Source organism: Myodes glareolus, chromosome 6 (genome assembly GCF_982192425.1).
Source record: "Myodes glareolus chromosome 6, mMyoGla1.1, whole genome shotgun sequence".
NCBI lineage: Eukaryota > Metazoa > Chordata > Mammalia > Rodentia > Cricetidae > Myodes > Myodes glareolus.
This window is the reverse complement of record NC_142031.1, coordinates 13,145,034-13,162,715: the sequence shown is the minus strand read 5'-3', so window position 1 is coordinate 13,162,715 and position 17,682 is coordinate 13,145,034. Positions and strand designations below refer to the sequence as shown.

Below are 17,682 nucleotides of genomic sequence, written 5' to 3'. Positions count from 1 at the left end.
TAACCACTGAGCCATCTCTCCAGCCCTCCTTTTCATTTTCTTAAGACAGGGTGTCATATAGGCCAGGCTAGCCTTGAACTTGCTAGGATAGCCAAGGATGACCTTAAGCTTCTGACCGTCTTGCTTCTAGTCTGGAGTGCTGGGATTCCAGGTGTGTGTCACCACGGTGTGTTTACGTGGTGCTAGGAATCCAACCTCCCCGCCACCAGCTTTGTGCAGGCGAGGCAGGGACTCTGCCAACTGAGTCCCACCTCCAGTTCCCAACTCAAGTCCTTAAACGGAAGCCTCATTGCCCCTTGGTTACTGTGTGCCTCGGTTTCTACTTCTGCTAAAATGGACTCTTCCGCTGTACTCCCTGGCCATAAAAAGTGTGAGGATTGCATGGAGTACCTCAGACGATGAACCTGACAGAGCGCAGGGACTCAGAGGCCTCCAGGAGATACCCCAGGGACCATATGGGGAACCTAACAGGAAGATGGCTTCTCTCGGACGGAAGCTGTACAAGTACTGGCCTGACCCCCAGCCCTGCCTGGTCTTCCCCACCGCCCCAGCCCCAGTCTCCTCTCCTACCTGTAGAAGTCAGTCACGCAGTACACCTGGTTCTGGTTGTCCAATGCGAATCTCTCATCCCCGATGCACCGGGCACAGGTAACACAGGTGAAGCAGGGTGGGTGGAAGGCCTTGTCCATGGCGCGGATGACGTTGTCTCGGACCACCTCTCCACACTTGCCGCACTTCTCCAGAGTGTCCTGGGTCAGAGAGCCACTGTCTGAGCCAACCCACGAACACGCTACCCAGAGGCAGGAGGGGTCTCTAGCCCCCACAAACACGCCTACCCTGAGACGGGAGGGGTCTCTAGCCCCCACAAACATGCCTACCCTGAGACGGGAAGGGTCTCTAGCCCCCACAAACACACCTACCCGCAGACAGGAGGGGTCTCTAGCCCCCACAAACACGCCTACTCTGAGACGGGAGGGGTCTCTAGCCCCCACAAACACACCTACCCGCAGACAGGAGGGGTCTCTAGCCCCCACAAACACACCTACCCGCAGACAGGAGGGGTCTCTAGCCCCCTGCTTGTCTCCATCTCTCCCGCCTTCTTTCCCTTTCTTCTTTCAATACTTGGGATTGAATCTGGGGCCTTGTGTGTGCCAGATAAGCACACTGCCACCGAACCACACGCTCAGTCTGAGAACTACCTTAACAATTTTTCAAAAGGCTCTTACCCCTTTTCTTGGTTACTTTTGAGGCAGGATGTCATGTCATCCAGGTTGGACTAAAAACTCACTATGTAGCTAAGGATGACCTGGAACTCTTGAACCTCTGGCCTCCACCCAAGTATGTATGCATGTATGTATGTATGTATGCATGTATGTATTTATTTTAAATTATTTATTTATTATGTATACAATATTCTGTCTGTATGCCTGCAGGCCAGAAGGGGGCACCAGACCCCATTGCAGATGGTTGTGAGCCACCATATGGTTGCTGGGAATTGAACTCAGGACCTTTGAAAGAATAGGCAATGCTCTTAACATCTGAGCCATCTCTCCAGCTCCCTGCACCCAAGTATTTAGATTGCAGGTGTTTGCTTCATACTCAGCCTCCTTAACAAATTCTTTTTGTTTGTTTGGGGGTTTTTTGGTGTTTTTTTTTTTGTTGTTTGTTTTTTTTTTTTCTGAGACAGGGTTTCACTATGTAGCTCTGGCTGTCCTGGAACTTTCTTTGTAGACCAGGCTGGCCTTGAACTAACAGAGACCCACTGACCTCTGCCTCCCAAGTACTGGGATTAAAGGCATGTGACACTATGCCCAGCTGTCTCTCTCTTTTTTTTCCTTGGGGGGTGAGTTAACAAATTCTTAAGTGATCAACACAACTATTGATTATTGGTATCTAAATTCTTTAATTATTATTATTATTATTATTATTATTATTATTATTATTATTATTTTGAGACTCGGTCTCGCTTTGTAGCTCAGGCTCCTTGAACTCTTCATCCTCCTGCCTCAGGTTCCTGAATGCTGGGAACACGTGGACACCACCATAGCTGGCTTATTACTCAGAAGTGGAGGAAGAAGGGTCAGGAGCTCAAGATCACCCTATGTTGTATTCTCAACCCCCCCCCCCCCAAAGATGCCAGGTATGGTGGCACACGTCTTTAATCCCAGCTCTTGGGAGGCAGAGACAGGTGGATCTCTGTGAGTTTGAATCCAGCCTGGTCTGGGACTTGAGAGTTCCAGGACAGTTGGGTTATTACACAGAGACACCCTGTCTTGAAAAAACAGACAAAACGCTGAAAAGAACCTGGAAAAGGCAAGAAAATGCCTCCTCCCCCAGAGCCTGCAGAGCGAGAGGAGGAGGCACCCTCATTTGGATCTAATGACCCTGATAACTATAAGGGAGAAATGTGACTGCTTGAAGCCACCAAACCGTACTTCACTTGCATATTGAATGCTCTGCATGAATCTACCAGGCCTGGGCTCCAGGGGGCGCTGTTGGGAGCAGGCGGTCTTTAGGAGGAGGGGCCTAAAAAAGTCTGTGTTACTGGGGATGTGGCTTAGTCCCTTCCTCTTGTTTGCTGGCCATGCGGGGAGTCAGTTCAAACTGCTAGAGTCTCCTGCCATGGTGCACTGCCTCACCACAGGCTCAAATTGGCAAGGTCATCTTGCTACGAGCTGGAATCTCTCAACCAAATAAATCTTTTTTTCGTTTCTGGGAAGCGGACACAAGGATCCTCCGGCCAGTTTTCTCCATTCTGACTCTCAGCTGGGTCCATAGTGCCCATTTAGGAATTCAGAAGAAAAAAAATAATGGCGGCCGAGGTCCGCGTGTGGAACCTGACCTGGGAGCTGCCTGCAGGGGCATACCTCGTAGCAGGACTCGCACAGGGGGCGCCCGTCCTTCTGATAGAATCTCTGCCCAGCGAGCTGGCGGCGGCAAGTGCGGCAGGTGAAGCACTCGGCATGGTACTGCCTCTTCATGGCCTCGACAGCCAGCTCTCGAGGGGACACAGGCTTGTGACAGAAGCCGCAGACATCTGAGGGAGGAAAAACACAGGCAGTCACCAGCCCAGGAGGGCAATACCCAATCACCGGCCAGAATATAATGCCCAGTGTGCCCAGGGCCCAGCCTCAAAGCCCTCCTCAACTGATAAATATAGAAAGTCACGATAAGCACCAGGAAGGACGGTGAACAGCGCTTGACACAGTATTGGGTTGGGAACCATGATGCACACATCTTTTTTGTTGTTGCTGTCTTCAGGACAGAGTCTCACTATGTAGCCCTGGTTGTCCTGAAACTCACTATATAGATCAGGCTGGCCTCGAACTTACAGAGATCTTTAATTCCAGCCCAGCCTGGGCCACATGGCAAGACAAAAAAACAGACAAACAAAGCCACAGTGGCATATAGCTTCTCATCTCCTAGAGAGTGGAGGGGGTCTTGGTGACGCCAACACCAGATGATCCCGATCCAAGGTCTATATGTAAAAACGAAAGTCCCAAAAATTCTGAGAGAGGACATGAGATGGCTCGTCAATTAAGAACACACACTGCTTTACAGAGGACCTGAGTTCAGTCCCCCCACTCCCATCAGTCAGCTCACAACTGCCTGTAACTCCAGAGATCCACTGCCCCCTCCTGGACTTCGAGGGTAATGCACCCATGAGTACAAACCCACTCCCAGAAACACACTCAACTGTGTAATTAGAAATAATAAAAACCGCTGGACTTCATGGCGCACATTCCAGTACTTGGGAGGCAGGGGCAGGAAAATCTATGTTTGAGGCCAGTCTGGTCAACAGAGCAAGTTCCAGGAAAGCCAGGGCTACACAGAGAAAACCTGTCTAGTAAAGCCAATGATAACAATAAGGACACATTGAGGGTGATCTCAAACTCAAAGATCCTACCCCTTCCTCTTGAGTGCTGGCCTGGCTAAAATAAATCTTAAGGAAAAAAAAAATACTAAGGGATTCTGACGTTGGGTGTTGGGTTTGCACCTGTAATCCAGCACTCTGAAGGCTGACAAAGGTGGACAGAGTTCCCGGATAGCCTGGGCTATACTGTAAGACTGTACTTTAAAAAAAAAAAAACAAACTTATTTGTGACAAAATCTACCATAAGTCACAAGATAATTGACAAACTGAGAAAAACATTTGCCCCTGTGTCTTGCTGTGTGACCTAGGAAAGAGGATGGGGCATTAGATGAAGCTGTGTCTTCAGTGCCTGGGGCAGGACCTGAGTAAGCAGGTCACAGCTCAATTAAACACAGCGCCACAGTGCGGGAAAGGCGGAGAGGCAGAGAGGCGGGAGAGGCGGTTAGAAAACAACTCAGCCCTGCTGGAGGCACACATAGGCTGGATGACTAAGGCAGGTGATTTGACAAAAAAACTCAAGACTCGGGGAAAAAAAAGGACTTTTTTACACAGTACTTCCTCTTCTAGGAATTTACCCCAGAAATTTACCTCAGAATTTACCTCACGCGGTGAGGTGAGCCAGTTAGGTGAGTCAGCTCGGTACAGTTAGGGCAAGAAACCACCTACAAATCCACCAGGAGGCAGCTGTGTAACCCACCACACCTAGGTTCAGCCTTAACAGAAGGGTAAGGAGCTGCTGCTGCACAGCCTGATGGGAAACCTGCTCAGAGACACACCGGGAACCCAGCAATGAGAGCAGTCCCGGAGCTGCTGCAGACGGGATCCCCAGGCCCAAAGCTCAGCAGGCAAAATTAGAGACTTGTGGGTGTAGGTGTGAGTGTGTGTGTGCGTGCGTGCGTGCGTGTTTGGGGGGTGGGAGGTAATGGAGAAACAAAATCTCACTGTACACCTCCACCTGGCATGGAACTTGCTATATAGACAAGGCTGGCCTCAACCTCAGACATCCTCCAGTCTTGGCTTCATAAGTGCTGGGATTAAAGGTGTGTACCACCATGCCTGGTTGACTTTGTGGGAGTTTTTTGTTTTTGTTTTTTCACACAATGTCTCCCGTAGCTCAGGGTAGCCCCCAACTTACTCTGTAGCTGAGGATGACCTTAAACTTCTTTTTATTTCTAAAATATGTTTTATTACTTTATATGTATTTGCCTGCATGTATATCTGTGTATGACATGCATGTCTGGTGCCAGAAGAGGAAATCAGATCTCCTAGAACTGGAGGTACAGACAGTCATGAGCTGCCATGTGGGTGCTGGGAATTGAACCCCGGTCATTTAGAAGAGCAGCCAATGCTCTTAACTGCTGAGCCATCTCTCCAGGCCCAATCTTACACTTCTAGTGAAAAAAAAAAACTAAAAAAAAAAAAAACCCTTAATTTTTATTAATTGTGTGTGTGTGTGTGTGTGTGTATCTTGTGTGGAGATCACAGGGAACAACCTCTGAGAGTCTGTTTCACCACGTGAGCCCCAGGGATCGACGTGAAGCCATCAGTCTTGGAGACAAGCCATCTTTTTTCATTGCTACCCATCCCCCACAATGAAAAAAGAATTAAAAAAGAAAAAGAAAGCTGGGCACAGTAGCTCTGTAATCCTAGCACTGGGGCTGAGGCAGGAGGATTGCCACAACTTTGAAGCCAACCGACCTACTTCACAGTGAGTTCCAAGCCAACTAGTGCCAGCTATAGAGTGAGGTCCCATCTCAAAAAAAGAAAACAGAGAGAAAAGGAATTTTTAAAGGGCCAAACATGTAATCTTGACATTCAGGAGGCTGAGGCAGGAGGATCTCAAACCCAAGGCCAGATTTGGCTAGAAAGAGACCTTGCCTCAACACAAGCAAAGGTTAGGGATGTATCTGGGGTGGCACAGACTGTGATCTTCAGGGGTGAAGCACTGGCTTCTACCTGCACAGTGGCACACTGTAACCCTCTGTAACACTAGCCCTCAAGAGGTAAGGCAGATGGAACATGAGAAGGGCATCCTTGGCTACATATCATTCAAGGCTAGCCTGGACTACATGAGCTCCTATCTCAAAACCAACAACAAACCAGAAGCAAGCACATGGCAGCTACGGACATTCAGTGGCTGCACACTTTATGGACAGTCTCTGTCACATGAACAGGGGACCCTGCTCCCCCACTTCCCATTGTGGCCCCAGGGGACCTAGAGACCAGGCCTATGGCTGTACCTGTGGAGGCCTCTCTCTCTGGAAGGGTGACAGGTTCTTCTGGAGGAGGGGGTAGCTCCTCTTTTGAGGGCCTGAGGTCACTGGGCCGAGGCCGGACAGAAGATTCCTTTGGGAGAGCCTGTGGGGACACAGAATGAAGAGACAGAAGAGAGGTCAGCTGGTAGGGACCCCACCAGAACCTCCCAGCTTGGTTTTTTGTCTGGGTGGCTCCAAGAACAATTGGTTACATTGTACAGATGAGGAAACCGAGGCTGGAGATGCAAGAGTCCTGCCTCTATAGCTTAGTAGGAGGGTTGCTATGGCAGCAAGAGCTAGGACTTCCCTGCTCCCTGCCTGGAGCTCTCTCCTCCAAAGTGACTTTCTCCCGCTGCGGGCAGAGTGGGTAATTAAGGAACTAAGAGGGCAAGGGACATGTCCTGGGACCTTGAGAAACCCCAGTTTCTACCAGCTTTGGGGCCTGGAAGAGCTTTGAAGACCAACTGCCTTCAAACAGAAGGGACCAAATCATGCCCACCTTGATAATGCTGGGAAGGCCAGGTCCCCTCCCACGACCAGAAGCCAAAGCTTGAGGATACTTGCAGTACCTGTGTTAGAGGCAGAGGTGGGGGCGGGGGCAGGTGTAGTTGCTCCAAGTCAGAAATGAGCGATGTCCCAGTCAGGGCAGAAGGCTCATCTTCTGGGAGAGGCAGGTAGGCCGAAGGGGGCGGTGGGGGAGGCGGGAAGAAGTCTATGTCCTCATCATTCAGGGAAGGAGGCGGGGGAGGGCATCCTACAGTGGAAGAAGAGAAGGGTTGCCCAGATTCCGGCAGGGCACAGGGCTCCTCACCCAGAAGGCCAAGCGGCAGCGTGTAAAGGCTGGGTTCTGGCTCCAGGTCTTGTTTCACCCTGGACTACAGTCTCTGTCTTGCTATGGGTCCTTTGGCATGGGTGTCAACTCTTTGAGTCTTAAATTGTTCCCCTGGAAAGTGAGCAACGCCAGGTGGTGATGCATACCTTTAATCCCAGCACTCAGAGTCAGAGACAGGAGGATCTCCATGAGTTTGAGGCCAGACTAGTCTACAGAGTCTACACCAAGAAACCTTGTTGTCGGGTGGCGGTGAGGGGTGGGGGTAAAGGAAAAAAGAAGAAAGCCAGGCATGGCGGTACTACTCTTGAAAGCTGAGGCAGGAGAAGTCGATTTGGGCTACATGGCTCTTGCCTATAACCCCAGTATTTGGGTGAAGGAGGCAGAAGGATCAGGAAAGAAAGGAAGGACTAGATTAAACCTTGATGACCAATTAAAACTGGATCTGGAGAGGAAGGGCTAAATAGATTTGTGTTCCAGATGGGCCCCGAGGGAGCAGCAGAATGGCAGAATCGTGGGGGTGGGGGTAAGGTGGGGTCGCGGGTGGGGGTGAGAGTGGTTGTTTAAACACAGATGCCTAGGGGCTGGGCTACACTTGCTGCTTCTGGTAATTTCCCCACTGCTGGTCTAGGGCCAGACTTCGATCACTGTTGTGGGCCGGGAGTCTCACCTCCCGGATCAGAACAAGTGTCCTGCAGTCATTCATCAAAGGTTCGGGGTGCAGTTGGGTGGAAAGAAAGCTCGGCTCTCCTCTCTTCTCCCCCTTTTCTGACTAATTCTCATCATGACACCCAGCTTCTAGCTCCCAAACCTTCCTCAGCCACCCGAGAGCTGGGATTTCAGGCCTGTGCCACCACACCCAGAAGGAGAAGCACTCCTGCTGCACTTGGCGACAGTCCGTCATAGATTTCAAAATAGCTAACAGGATTCTGAGCGTTCCCACCACCAAGAAATAAGCATTCGAGGCAGTGGATATGCGGGTTACTCTAACCTGATGATTACATGCTGCCTACAGACTGTAACACACACTACAGCATCCCACAAACACGAACAATTACTATGGGTCAATGGGAGTGTGTTTTCTGGGACATGGCCATTGATCAGGGGGCAAAGGTGCTTGCTGCCCAGTCTGAGGATCTGGGTTCCATTCTCAGGGCCTACAAGGTGGAAAAAGAGAACGGACTCCTACAGTTGTTCTTCGAGTTCACATACAAATGCCATGGCACACATACAATAAATAAATGTAATTTAAAATTGATAAAAAAAAATAATGGGGGCTAGAGAGGTAGCTCAGCAGTTAAGCCATGTACTGCTCTCTCTCTCTCTCTCTCTCTCTCTCTCTCTCTCTCTCTCTCTCTCTTTTCGAGACACAGTTTCTATGTAGCTTTGGAGCTTGTCCTGGAACTAGCTCTTGTAGACCAGGCTGGCCTAGAAATCACAGAGATCTGCCTGCCTCTGCCTCCTGAGTGCTGGGATTAAAGGCGTGCGCCACCACTGCCCAGCACCATATACTGCTCTTATAGAGGATCTGAGTTAAAGACCCAGCACTATATCAGGCAGCTCACAACAACCTGTAGCTCCAGCTCCAGGGGATCCTGCGCCCTCTTCTGGCCTCTGAAAGTACTGCACTCACATGTGCACAAACGCACACACAGATAAAACCCACACGCAGATGCATGCATACGTAAAAATGAAATAAATCTGAGGCTGGTGGGCTGGCTTAGAGGTTAAGTGCACTGGCTCCTCTTCCAGAGGACTGCGGTTTGGTTTCCAGCACTCACGTGGTGGCTCACACCTGTCTGTAACTCCAATTCCAGGGCACAGCAAACATTCAGGCAAACACAACCATGTACATAAAATGTATAAATTTAAAAACAATTAAGTAAATGTCTGTTATTTTTAATGAGTGCTGGAGAGATGGCTCTGTGGTTAAGAGTGAGCACGGCTATTGCAGAGGACCTAAGCTTGGTTTCCCAATACCCACATGATGAGGCTCACAACCCCCTGTAACTCCAGCTCCAGAGGGATCCAATACCTCTGACCGCTGACCTCCATGACCACCTGCGCTGATGCACACACATAGACTAAAACAAAAGTGAGAGTAAGTACAGAAACAAAAGAAAATTAAAGGTGGTGATGGCGCACGTCTTTAATCCCAGCACTCGTGAGGCAGAGGCAGGCAAATCTCTGTGAATCCGAGGCTAGCTGGGTCTACAGAGTGAGTTCCAGGACAGCCAGGGCTGTTACACAGAGAAACCCCATCCCAAAAAACCAAAGTAAATGAATGAATGAATGAAAAGATTCACCACGAAATGTATTAAGTGCCCAGAAAAGCAGCAAAAGGAAAATTAAAACCTCAATCCCACCTCTGAGTTGGCCCCAACTGTGTTGGAAAAAGCCCAGAGGTGGCACTGGCGTGGCTGACCAGCTATGGGAGTCTGGGAACCAAACTCTATGCAAGCTTGCAAGTCAGAATCCAGCTCTCTCGGAGGCATCGAAGGCTGGATTCTCTCCTAGCTATGCCTCACTTCTGTGAGGATGAGCTGAGGAAGATCAGCAAGAACTCGGATCCTCTATAAGAGCAGTACATGGGGGCTGGAGAGATGGCTCAGAGGTTAAGAGCACTGGCTGCTCTTCCAGAGGCCCTGAGTTCAATTCCCAGCAACCACATGGTGGCTCACAACCATCTGTAATGAGATCTGGTGCCCTCTTCTGGCCAGTAAGCATACAGACAGAGCACTGTATACATAATAAATAAATAAAATCTTAAAAAAAAAAAGCAGTACACGGTTTGGAGAGGCCTAAGTAGCTCACCCGAGAAAGGAACTTAACACCAAGGCTGACGGCTTGAGTTCGATTCCAGAGACCCACGGGGTGGAAGCTCTCTTGGGTTGTCTCTCTCCTCCATATATCACACACATAAACACACGCAGACACACGACACACACATACACACGTAATTAAAAGTCAATCATAGGGCTAGTGAAATGACCCAGTGGGGAAAGACACTTACTACCAAGCCTGATGACCTGAGTTCAATCCCCAGGATCCATACAGGGACTGAAAGGAGAGACCACCACCCACAAGCTGTCCACTGATGTCTTCATACACATGCGTGTGCGCTCACGCGCGCACACACATTCACACTCACTCACACGCACACACGCACTCACACGCATGCACTCCAGCACACAGAAAGAAAGAAATTGGTGGGGGTGGGGGCTGGAGAGATGGCTCAGCGGTTAAGAGCACTGGCTGCTCTTCTAGAGGTTCTGAGTTCAATTCCCAGCAACCACATGGTGGTTCACAACCATCTGTAATGAGATCTGGTGCCCTCCTCTGGGATGTAGGTATGCATGTCGGCAGAATACATAATTAAAAAAAATTAAAAAAAGAAAGAAATCGCACAATAGGTAAGCCGTGATTTCCAAGAACAGAATGAGAACATCTTTCAAACCCTCCTAGCTCATTTCGTCTCAGGGCCTCCATAACTGTTTCCACTTCCCCCGTCTGGTAGAGGCCTCAGAGAACCCCCTCAGAGCAGCCACAGAAAGAGCTACCCCTTCTGGGTGGCACGGGGCTCCACTGTAAGGCTCGCTCTTTTGACATTTGATACGCATTGTTCGCTCTTCTTTCTTTCCTTCCTTTTTTTTTTTTTTTTTTTCCAGTTTTTCCAGACAGGGTACCTCTGTGAGTCCTGGCTGCCCTGGAACGCGCTTTGTAGACCAGGCTGACCTCAAACTCAGAGATCCTTCTACCTCTGCCTTCCAAGTGCTGGGATTAAAGATTAACTTGTGCCACCACCGCCCGGCTCGACATGTATTTTTCAATTATTACATTACTTAGTGTTCTTGTGTATCCATGTATGTGTGTGCACCTGTGGAGGTCAGATGACAACTTGCAGGAGCTGACCTGTGTTTCCACCTTTGCGTAGGTTCTGGGGATTGAACTCGGTTCTTAGGCTTGTCCAGTGAGCATGTTTACCTGTTGAGCCATCTTGCTGATCCTGCATTAATGCTCTTAATCCTCACAACTATACTTTGAAGTTTTTGACATTGAGGCACAGAGAGGTTAAGTGACCTGCAACATCACAGAGCTCAGAGGAGCCAGGACTCGGGTGTAGGCAGGTGGGTTCCATAGTAGGCCTGGTACACAGTAGACACCTGAATGAATGAGTAACCCGGAGCCTGTTCTTTCCTCCCTGCCTGGTTTCTGTCTCTGTCCTGGTCCCCTTCGGGCCACTCTTACCTCCATTGGAGAGCTGGGGTGGGGCTGCGGGGAGCGAGGCAGTGGCCCTGCCAGAGGGTGTCCAGGTGTTGGGGTTCCTGCTCAAGCCAGTCCCAGGGGTCTTCACGGGAGCGAGGGTCTCCCAGGGCCGAGCGTGTCGGGCTTCACAAACTGCCTGGCCCACTTCCTCAGTCACAGCCACGTCACGGCGTGGGGGTGCCAGGGTGATAAAAACAGAAGAGGCCACTCTCTTCTCGGTCTTGGAGGCCATGATCAGCACCTCCTGCCGGAGATGGAGGCACAGGGGTTGAGGTTGACAGGGTATTCCACCGGCCCAGAGGCTCCTTTCTCTCCGTACAGAACCCACCGGTACACCCAACTCCATTGGAGACGGCATTGAGGCAGGAGAACGGTGAGTTCTAGGCCAGTCTGGGTCAGGCAGTGAGAAGGGAGGAAGATGGGAGGGGCAGGGGGCAGCCTTCAGAAAGGCCAGGTGGCCACCAACATGGGGCCTACAAACCCTGCAGGTCCCTCCCAGTGGCCTATGGACAGCCACGCAGCAAGACAGAGATCACCTTCCCGGGCCACTTTTTCCAGAGCCCAACCCAGGCAGCTGACAGATGCGGGCTCTGCTACCTGCCAACAGCCAGCTCCTCCCTCACCTGAGATACCGAGTCTGTTGGAAGACAAGGTCCAAGGTTCAGGCCAGCTCCACTGGAAGGAAACAGAAATAGAAGAGTGACGAGTGAATAAAAGACAGGACCCGCTCTGTTCCCATGCTACCCTGAGCCCCCAGCAACCTTGTTATCACCCAATCTCACCAATGGGTGAGAAAACGAAGACTCAGAGACGGCAAGTCTCTTGTCCCGGGTCACACAGCACCAGAGTTGGCATTTCAGCCCAGAGCCACACATTTGGCTACTCAGGTCTCTTCTGCCCTCTCCACTCAGACCCAAATTAACACATCCTTGATACTGCCTCAGGGTAGAATTTTGACTCTGAGCCATCTCTAAAACCATGCCCTGGCTTCAGAACCAACCAGGCGCTGGCGCGCGTTCTCGCTCTCTCGTCCCTAATTATCTTCCCTAAGCATAAATCTGATTCTTTCTCTTCTCTCTCTCTTTTTTTTTGGGGGGGAGGGGTTCGAGACAGGGTTTCTCTGTAGCTTTTGGAGCCTGTCCTGGAACTGGCTCCTGTAGACCAGGCTGGCCTCGAACTCACAGAGATCCGCCGGCCTCTGCCTCCAGAGTGCTTCTCTTCTCTTTAAAAGTTGTTCAAGGCAGGGTTTCTCTGTGTGTGTAGCCCTGGCTTTCCTAGAACTCGCTCTGTAGACCAGGCTGGTCTCAAACTCACAGAGATTCTCCTGTCTCTGACGCCCAAGTGCTGGGATTAAAGGCGTGCACCACCATGCCCGGCTATTTTTGGTTTTTCAAGACAGGATTTCTCCATGTAGGCCTGGCTGTCCTGGAACTCTCTTTGTAAACCAGGCTGGCCTCAAACTCAGAGATCTATCTGCCTCTGCCTCCCTGAGATTAAAGGCGTGTACTGCTGTGCCTGGCCCCTCAAGTTATTTTTAAACACCTTAGTCTTTTCTGCCCCAAGACTGTCTTTCTCTGTTGGAGGACCCAGTCAGCTTTTCCCTGTTTCTACAGAGTTAATTTCAGCTCTTTGAGACCTAGGTCAAACTTCAACTCCTCTTCCACGAAAGCCTCCTTGACTCCCACCCTGGGGTGATCTGTGGCTTCCCCGGGGTGAGAAGGACAGCTAGCTCATTATCCAAGTGTCTGATCCCCTCAGGTAACCTTGCCTGCCTTTGGCTGTCTGTACCAAGAGCCAGAAAGAAGTTCACAGAGTGGGTGTGGAAGCACAGACCCCGGCAGAAGAGGCCCCTTCATTTTGTTAGGGCCAGGCAGTTCCTGAAGACAGCAGTCTCTGGGGCCAAGGTCTAGATGGGTCACTGTGGGTGAACTGGCCACAGAAGTCCTCCCTGGCACCCAACCATAGTTCCCATGGATAAAAATGTGTCCTTTATCTCCCTTCTTCTTTCTGTGTTGGCCACCATGATAGGACCGAAGCCCGGTCACAGGCGCTTGGAGAGGAATTTGGTTAGTCTCAAGCAGTGGAGCTGTGTGAGGGGGTGACAGCCCCAAGAGACCCTGAGGGCAGACGTGGATCCCACACGGTCACTCACAAGTTTCTCTATGATTCTCTTTGCTTGCTTGCTTGCTTGCTTACTTTCTTTCTTTCTTTCTTTCTTTCTTTCTTTCTTTCTTTTCCCCATTTTCGAAACAGGATTTCTTGTGTAACAGTCCTAGCTGTCCTGGAACTAGCTCTTGTAGACCAGGCTGGCCTCAAACTCACAGAAATCTGCCTGCCTCAGTCTCCTGAGTGCTGGAATTAAAGGTGTGCGCCACCACCGCCCGGCCTCCCTATGATTCTCAAGGTACATCAGTACCCGTGGACTCTCTCAGGGGAAGACTGAGAAAAACGCCCCTAAAATATCTCTGGGGGCACCAGGTAGGATAGTGCACACTTTTAATCCTAGCACTTCAGAGGTAGAGACAGTTGGATCTCTGTGAGTATGAGGCCAGCCTGGTCTACATAGTGAGTTCCATGACACCCAGGGCTACATAGAAAGACCCTTCAAGAAAATACTTGGAAGCCAGTAATGATATAATACAAACTTGTAATCTCAGCACTCAGGAGGCTGAGGCAGGAGGATTTCGCATGAGTTCAAGTCCAGCTCTGGGGCTACAGATTTAGACCCTATCCCAACCTCGGCCCCATAAATAGAAATTACTTTGGAAGCCGTCTTCAGAATCGGAAGAGAAACCCTAACAGTGGCATTTATAAATCCAAGAGCTCAGACCTCAAACCTCGGTTGTAGGGAGGCTCTATCACAGAATCCCACCAAGAATTCAAGTGCGTTTCTCTGGCCCTCCCGCAACCTGGAAGTCCACGGGCATCCCTGGACTTTTTCTTCCCTGGACCATACAAGCCTCCTCCCCCACCCCAAGCCACTCCCCTTCCCCCAAATGACCCAATCCAGACCAGCTTCTTGCGGTCAACACATTCTAGGCGGGTCCCCTGGGGCAGGCTGTGTGACTCTTCAGGAACCCTCCCTATCCCCCCATTCTGCCCCCCCCCCACTCCATTTCGCCCGCTTTTTCTAAAGCACCCAGCATGGAAGCCAGATGTTCACAGCTGGGCAGCCATACCCGCCCCTGTCGTTGTCAAGCAGCCCTGGGGATCTCGGGCTGGGGATTTTCAAAGCCCTGTCAGAAGAGCCTGCTGGCGCTTCCCTCTGGTCCCACTGGCCCAGAGTTCACCCTGGAGTGGGGGAAGGTGCTGTATGACAACTTCCCAGCCGACCCTCCACCCCCATCCTTCCTCCCCCGGAGGGCAAATCAGACACTCAGATCCAGTTGGGTAAGCGGAGAAAGTGGGAACAAAGGGAAGGAAAGTCATTTCCTGTCAAGAGGAAGGAAGGAGGTTGAAAGCCGGCCAGTCAGCCAGCCAGAGTCGGCTCTAGGTAGGCTACAATCCCTGGGTGGGGACGTGCTGGCTGCTTGGAATAGTCCCCTCGGTCTAAAGCCACTTCAGAGTCACTTCTTAGCATCGCTCTTTCACACAGCCCCACAAAGCAATCTGAGTTTGGGGCAAGAATTAAACTTTGCTGGAGGAGGGAGAAAGTGTACTTTCCCACTCACTTCCACAAGGCACCTTACAGTCTCAAAACGGTTGGGGGGGGGTCTCTCATTCTCTTTCCCACTCCAGAGAAGGAAGAGGCACAGAGCTGGGTTCTCCCCCACCGTGGCTCGCACTGGGTGACCTTGATGAAGTCACCCAACCTCTCTGGGCCTGGTTTTTTAGTCATCAAGTGAATAGAAATTTGCCCTGGAGGGTGGCGGCGAGGACACCAGCTGGTCATTCAGTCCCAGAGGGCAGGCGGAGTCCTGGGGCTGGAGGACAGTGGTCTCCATTGTTGAGAGCAGGAATCTGGGCGCTGCCCATCCTCTCCCCTGGGAACTCAGGTTTGGGCTAGAGAGGGGGCGAGTAGCTGCACACACCTTGAGGATCACCCATTCCCACACCCTGCCAGATCCCAGGACCCTTCTTTCCTCTCCTGACTGGAGCTGACAACAGGGCTCCAGGGCCATGGGAGCTCGGGAACCTCCCGCGCCCTGGAACAGCAGCGGAGCGGAGCAGCTGGCCGGGTCACTGCGGCAATTATAATTCAATCCATGTGCGGAACGCTGTCCTCTTTGTGCAGGAGCTTCCGCCCTGCTCGTCCCGTCCCACTTCAGAGCAGGGACAAGACCCAATCGTACCGTCCCCGCCCGCAGCACTCAACCTCCCGGAGTTCCCAAAGGTTGAGATCCTGGGACACACGGGAACAAGAGAACACAGGGACAGTACCCGCCCCGAGCACCCCAGCAGCGCCAGGCTGGGTCCACTGCGGTGGCCGAGGCTTGCCCGCGCGGCCACCTGCGGGTGACCCTACCTAGGGCGCACGGCTGGGACCCCCCACGCCGCGCCCGCTTACCTGCTGCGCGCCCCATGCCCCGGCCTCCGCCGGCTCTGCGCCTCCGCCCCTCGCTCCCGCCCCGGCCTCCCTCCGCCCCGCCGCCCCGCGCGCCTTACCATAAAAGGTGACGCTCGGGGAGGGGGCGCGGGCTCGCCCTACCTGCGGCCGCGCCCCCTCCTTTTGTTCCCGCCACTCCTCTTCCCACTTCCTGTGGCTCCTCCTCCTCCGTTGCCCACCCTCACCGTGCACCCCAGGGGATCCTTAGCCACCTTCCCCCCTAGGTCACCTGGATGTGCGGGCCCCACCTGCCTCATCTAGTGAAGAGGGGTACTTACACCCAGATTGGCTCTGAGGTCCTTCAGGGTCCTGAGTGAGGCTAGACGCATGATCCGGGGCCGTTACTCTATCTCCCTAAACCTCAGATTCTTTAATCCCTGAAAAAGGGTCCCCATAGCCCACTTGACCAGGAGTTAAAGCGATCATGCTAAGAGAATCAGGGGCTAACATAGGCTGGGGTCATGGGGCTTTTTCAAGGAATGCCTGGGGTAGGGGTCCCCGGAGACCCCAGTGAGGCAAGTCACCTGGGTCTGCTATCCTGGGCTGTCACTGCCTGCCTGGGCCTGTTAATCCTTCTACAAGTGGGCCTAGGTCCTACGGTGGGAGGAGGACCTAGCAGGAGACCAGAGGGAGACAATCAAGTCACCTGTTGGCTTCCTGGCCCTGTTACTGGCCCCTGGAGAAGCAGAACCCTGAGGCCTGGGGCCTGGGTTGGGGCTGGGCTATGCAGGTCCCAGGAGACCTGGGGACATTGCTCGGGACAGGAATCTGGGTCTGATTCCCAGGCAAGCAGATTGTTCTTTTGATTAAAGCCACAATGGGGAAGGGAGCAGGGAAGAGCTGAACCCAGAGTCATCTGGGGGTAGCCAGGCAGGATTGGGTCCCCTTCCACAGTCCACAGCCAACCACTCCTCAAAGTGGTCCTGGGATTAATGCTGAAGGGACCATGACACCAAGAGGTCAGAGTGAGGTACCTGGATGCTCAGCTCCATCCTCCTCCTCTTCCCCACTAAGCCCCATTCTCCTTTAAAAACTCACCCCCACAACGTTGTCACCAGCGTTTTCCATTTGGCTCTTACAGCCAGTGTGGAGTAACAAAGACAGTCGCTACAGTAGCTACCGTTTCTAGAGGTATCCCTTGAGGCCCTTTCAAACCTTTTATTTAACCCTTCCAGATTCTACTCCAGGACTGAAAGATCCCACCCTGCAGACCAGACCCTGAAGCTGGCGAGGATCAAGGGTTGTGCAACGGGCAAGGGGCAAGGCTGGATTCAAGCCAGACAAGAGGGTGCCCCTCAGGCACATAAATCTGCTAGTCCCAGAGGCTGGATTGCTGTCACCGTCCCCAGATAAGAGCCAAGGATGGAGCCTGGTACTACACTGAGGCTATCTGTGCCCAAGGGCCCCTTGGGTATATTCCCAACCTGGCAATGGGGCCTCTGTGACAGGTGTGAAGGCTCTTACAGCCTCTACCGGAAAAGGAGTCAGACACAGCCATGGTGCCATGCAAGGGGTCCAGGCACTTCTAGCTGCAGAACCTCAGAACCCTTGTAAGTCAGAATGGAACCAGCCTGTTCCCCACCCTGTTCCCCAGTCTATCCATCTACCCGGCTACCCCACTGCTCCATCCAGTGGGACGATGAGGCACTAACCTGGGGGCCTGACCCAAGGTCAAAGGGACTAAATCCAGGACCCCGGTTTCCCCACATCTGATCTATGCTTGGGGCAGCCTGAGGTAGTATGGGGGTCAAGCTGCTGCCACTCACCGGCTGTCCTGCACCCCTGGCCTCTGTTCCACCTCTTGCTGCTGCTCCCCAGTTGGGGGGTTGTCCTGGCTAAAAGTTGCCTGCACCAGCCTGGGTATCAGTGGCACCGATAGGCAGGTGCCAAACTTCCTGCAATGGAAACCCAG

At 52.1% G+C, this 17,682-nt stretch overlaps 1 protein-coding gene across 4 annotated transcripts in view; it reads right to left on the bottom strand.

Moving 5' to 3' along the window:
• Fblim1 (filamin binding LIM protein 1) overlaps positions 1–17,682 on the bottom strand; it is a 24,003-nt gene extending 6,321 nt beyond the window's left edge. Inside the window, exons 1-7 of one of the 4 annotated variants that reach the window (XM_087906934.1) lie at positions 17,537–17,682; positions 11,848–11,899; positions 11,207–11,477; positions 6,699–6,883; positions 6,115–6,232; positions 2,868–3,037; positions 571–749 (exon numbers count right to left, since the gene is read on the bottom strand). In XM_087906934.1, coding sequence (XP_087763060.1) covers positions 571–749; positions 2,868–3,037; positions 6,115–6,232; positions 6,699–6,883; positions 11,207–11,456 — 902 coding nt within the window. In that variant the 5' untranslated portion in view covers positions 11,457–11,477; positions 11,848–11,899; positions 17,537–17,682. Of the gene's footprint in view, positions 1–570; positions 750–2,867; positions 3,038–6,114; positions 6,233–6,698; positions 6,884–11,206; positions 11,478–11,847; positions 11,900–15,731; positions 15,787–17,536 lie in introns of those variants that run through there. The other 3 variants (XM_085690324.2, XM_085690323.2, XM_085690325.2) reach the window with 3 other exon arrangements.